The 4197-nt window shown below is 41.6% G+C and overlaps 1 protein-coding gene across 1 annotated transcript; it reads left to right on the top strand.

The window, feature by feature from the left end:
- Positions 1-391: 391 nt before the first annotated feature.
- LOC116599747 (olfactory receptor 52K1-like) lies at positions 392-1342 on the top strand. The gene has a single exon (XM_032359724.1). It carries the CDS (start codon positions 392-394, stop codon positions 1340-1342), a length of 951 nt encoding a protein of 316 aa, XP_032215615.1.
- The last annotated feature ends 2855 nt before the right edge of the window (positions 1343-4197 follow it).

Raw genomic sequence — 4197 nt, forward strand, 5'->3', positions numbered from 1 at the left:
TAATTGATATTGAATGTTGATTACCCAATGATTTTATATATATATATATATATATATATATATATATATATATAAAATTTATTTATTTATTTGACAGATCACAAACAAGCAGAATGGCAGGCAGGAATGGGGGGCGGCACAGAAGCTTTAACCCACTGAGCCACCCAAGTGCCACTTACCCAATGCTTTTCAAACATGTTGAGGGCAGAGATCATGTATTTCTCATAATGTATATTAGGATTATTTTCTAATTGAAGGACTAGAAATGAGATCAAGAGCTAATCCTTCCATGTGAATGGTCAGAGTTTGAAATTGAATGCTATAATTCTGTTGATACTGGATACCTTCTGGAAGAGCCCTGTGGAAGTGGATGACAGGAAGAAAATTTCCAATGGCCACATCAGCCTCCAATATCACCTCAACCCATCCGGCAGTCTTTGTGTTAATGGGAATCCCAGGCCTGGAGCACTTACATAACTGGATTTCCATTCCCTTCTGCTCAGCCTATACTTTAGCCCTGCTAGGCAACTGTACCCTCCTCTTCATTATTCAGGCTGATGCAGCCCTCCATGAGCCCATGTACCTCTTTCTGGCCATGTTGGCAACCATTGACCTGGTCCTCTCTTCTACGACACTTCCCAAAATGTTAGCTGTTTTTTGGTTCAGAGATCGGGAGATCAGCTTCTATGGCTGTCTGGTCCAGATGTTCTTTCTCCATTCCTTCTCTATCATGGAGTCAGCAGTGCTGCTGGCCATGGCCTTTGACCGCTACGTGGCTATCTGTAAGCCCCTGCACTACACTACGGTGCTGACTGGGCCCCTTATCACCAAGATTGGCATGGCTGCTGTGGCTCGGGCTGTGACACTAATGACTCCACTCCCTTTTCTGCTCAAACGCTTCCACTACTGCCGAGGCCCCATCATTGCCCACTGCTACTGTGAGCACATGGCTGTGGTAAGGCTGGCCTGTGGGGATACTCGCTTCAACAATATCTATGGCATTGCTGTGGCCATGTTTATAGTGGTGTTGGACCTGCTGTTTGTTATCTTGTCTTATATCTTCATCCTTCGGGCAGTCCTACAGCTTGCCTCTCAGGAGGCCCGCTACAAGGCCTTTGGGACTTGTGTCTCTCACATAGGTGCAATCTTAGCCTTTTACACACCTGTGGTCATCTCTTCAGTCATGCACCGTGTGGCTCGCAGGGCTGCTCCTCATGTCCACATACTCTTTGCTAATTTCTATCTGCTCTTCCCACCCATGATCAATCCCATCATCTATGGTGTCAAGACCAAGCAGATTCGTGAGCGAGTCTTAGGACTATTCCCAAGAAAGAATGTCTAAGTGTAGTGTGAGAGGCAGGTGGAGAAAGAGTGGGACAGACTGAATGCTGGAATCGGGGCAGGGGTATGAGAGGAAATAGAAGGATGCCAGAGTTTACATGCACAAGGAGGAAAACTGAATGATGTCCTGGTATAATGAAAAAAAATTAATTGATGCCCTGAAACTCAGTCATCAGTCTGATCAGGATTCATGGTACAATGTCCTTTGATAGCCTTTGGATTCAAACTGCTGACTTTGCTTTCTTCCCAAAGAGCCCACTCTATCACAAGGCATGACAAAGCCTTGACTCACTCTATCTTTGGTAATGTCATCTAAAGACACAAAGATGCTTTCAATTTTACTAAGACTTTGAGAACCTGAGTTTCTCTCCAGAGTCACTGGGATTAGGACCTGGGAAGGACCAAAATTTCATCTGAGGCAAGAGTAACTGTAATAATCTGAAAGCTGATGTCCAGTCTCTGGGTAAATACTACCAGTTTGGGGGAGCTCATGATCTTCCAGCACTACAGGTTCTAAGTCAGTTTTGCTTGTTAAAATTTATTTCTTCAATTGAATCAGCTTATGTAGTCTTTGACTTCTTTTAACCTCTATATTCTCATGGCCAATCCCTTTCATTAAACATTTTGAGAAAACATGTCCTCTGACATTTCTTTATCCATCATACAACACTTTCTTTGCAAATACATGTAGCTTATGTTTTCACCAAGAATGTGAATTCTTCATTTACTTGAGAATCCAGTCACATAACATCGAGTACCACATCTATGCTGGGTACTGGGAATATATCTATATCTATGTCTATATTTATATCTTTAAGATGGGCATGCTATACTTATGTCTATGTCCAAAGAGAGAGAAGTCTGCTTGAGATTTTTCTCCTATCCTATCTGTCTCCCTCTGAATCCACTCCCTGCTTGGGCATGCTCCCTAAAATAATAATAAATCTTAAAAAAAATGAAGGTGTCATGTGGCAATCTCACTTTGTCTCAATATCCTAGGTGATCATCTATCATGGGAGAGTGCTGAGTCCACATTACACCAAGGCCAAAGTTAGGAAAGATGAAGTAGGATCCAGTATACTTCTGTCAAAAGGGAATATGTATAGCTGGGGCATAGAGCTTTGAGATTGCTTTTAAAACATAACCTACCAAACCTAAATCATGCAGAAATAGAAACCCTAAGCATAACTTGTGTGAAAATTAAATCAGTAATCAAAACCTCCCATTAAAGAAAAACCCAGAAACACAGGGTTACATTGGTGAATTCTACCAAATATTTAAATAACTAACTCCTTCTCAATTTTGTAAATTTGTAAATAAACAAAATTTGTTGGTTTACTCCTTCTCAAATTTGTAAACAATCAAAAAAACCATGACTCTGTACAAAAACTGTACCTATAGTCAATAATGTATTATACACTAAAAATTTGTTAAGAACACTTAATATGAGAGCTATCCTCTTATCACAATAAGATAAAATAAAGACAATTTAAAAAGCATCTTTAAAATTAAAGTTATGGAAAACTTAGTGAGCAAAGTTCATGGCAGACCCTGATATTAACTAGTTTCCTTCTTTGAAAAATAGCATGAAAGTCAGCTGTAGGTAGACTATCACTCTTATTTATAAATATCTGAATTATTAATAAGTAATCACATCATCATCAACATCATAATGGCTTCTTGATTATATAGTTAGTGATCTATTCTTCCAGTGATTTAGGAACAACTGGACTTATTTCCATTTTAGAGGAAGGAAACAGATCTGAGATCAGGGAAGTGTCATTCCGAAGTTACTAATTACATTCCAAAGTTAGCTAGAATCTGCTTAGCTTCAGTCAATATGTAAAATGTATGCAAAATAAGATCAGATAACTTTGCTTGGTTAAGGTGGAGATCTTCCCTTTGCAGGTCACAGTCGAACAGGAATTGGGTGAAGTTTATGTTTTAATAAGGCTCTCTTTATTAGAAGACACTGCAAGGAGCGGGTAGAGGTAAGCAGAAGCAAATTAAAAACTAAGGCACAAGGATCTACCTGAAGTGGTTGGTGTCTGGAGAGTTAAGCATGACCCCTGGGAGGTATGATATGTACCACAAAGGAGAGAGGGGCATGGGCTGCAAGAAACTCCAGGGGTGGGAGCCCTGAGTTAGGGGAGTTCCCTTGTGTTAATCCCTAGAGAAGAGGCGGAGCCTTCCATGAGCCCCTGAAAACCCAGTTTGTGCTTCTACAACCTTTTCAGAGGAGATCAGAGGCTTGCAAAGACAAAGCCAGTGGCTCCCTTCCCAGCTCCCTCCTTCTCAAACTCCTTCCACTGAAGTTGCATGAAGCTAATGGACTGGCCAAGAATTCTACATCAGACAAATCACTGCAAACCCAAAGCTGGACTAAGGGAAACAAGAAAGAGGTAACAGGTGTGGAGTGAGAAAGGATAAGGGCACTCTCAATTTCCTCCTACAGCTAGCCTCAGTATCCGCTCCCTGCTCGCTCTTCCCAATTCCTTTATTGCCTCTATTTTGGTTCTTTTTTTTTTTTTTTTTAAGATTTTATTCATTCATTTGACAGACAGAGATCACTAGCAGGCAGAGAGAGAGGAGAAAGCAGGCTCCCCGTGAAGCAGAGAGCCCGATGTGGGGCTCCATCCCAGGACCCTGGGAACACGACCTGAGCTGAAGGCAGAGGCTTCAACCCACTGAGACACCGGGGTGCCCCTATTTTGGCTCTTTTTAAAAATTTTATTTTTTCAGTGTTCCAAGATTCTTTGTTGATGTACCACACCCAGTGCTCCATGCAATACGTGCCCTCAATACCCACCACCAGGTTCTCCCTACCCCCTGACACTTCCCCTCCAAAACCCTCTG

This window comes from Mustela erminea, chromosome 9 (assembly GCF_009829155.1).
Source record: "Mustela erminea isolate mMusErm1 chromosome 9, mMusErm1.Pri, whole genome shotgun sequence".
Lineage (NCBI taxonomy): Eukaryota > Metazoa > Chordata > Mammalia > Carnivora > Mustelidae > Mustela > Mustela erminea.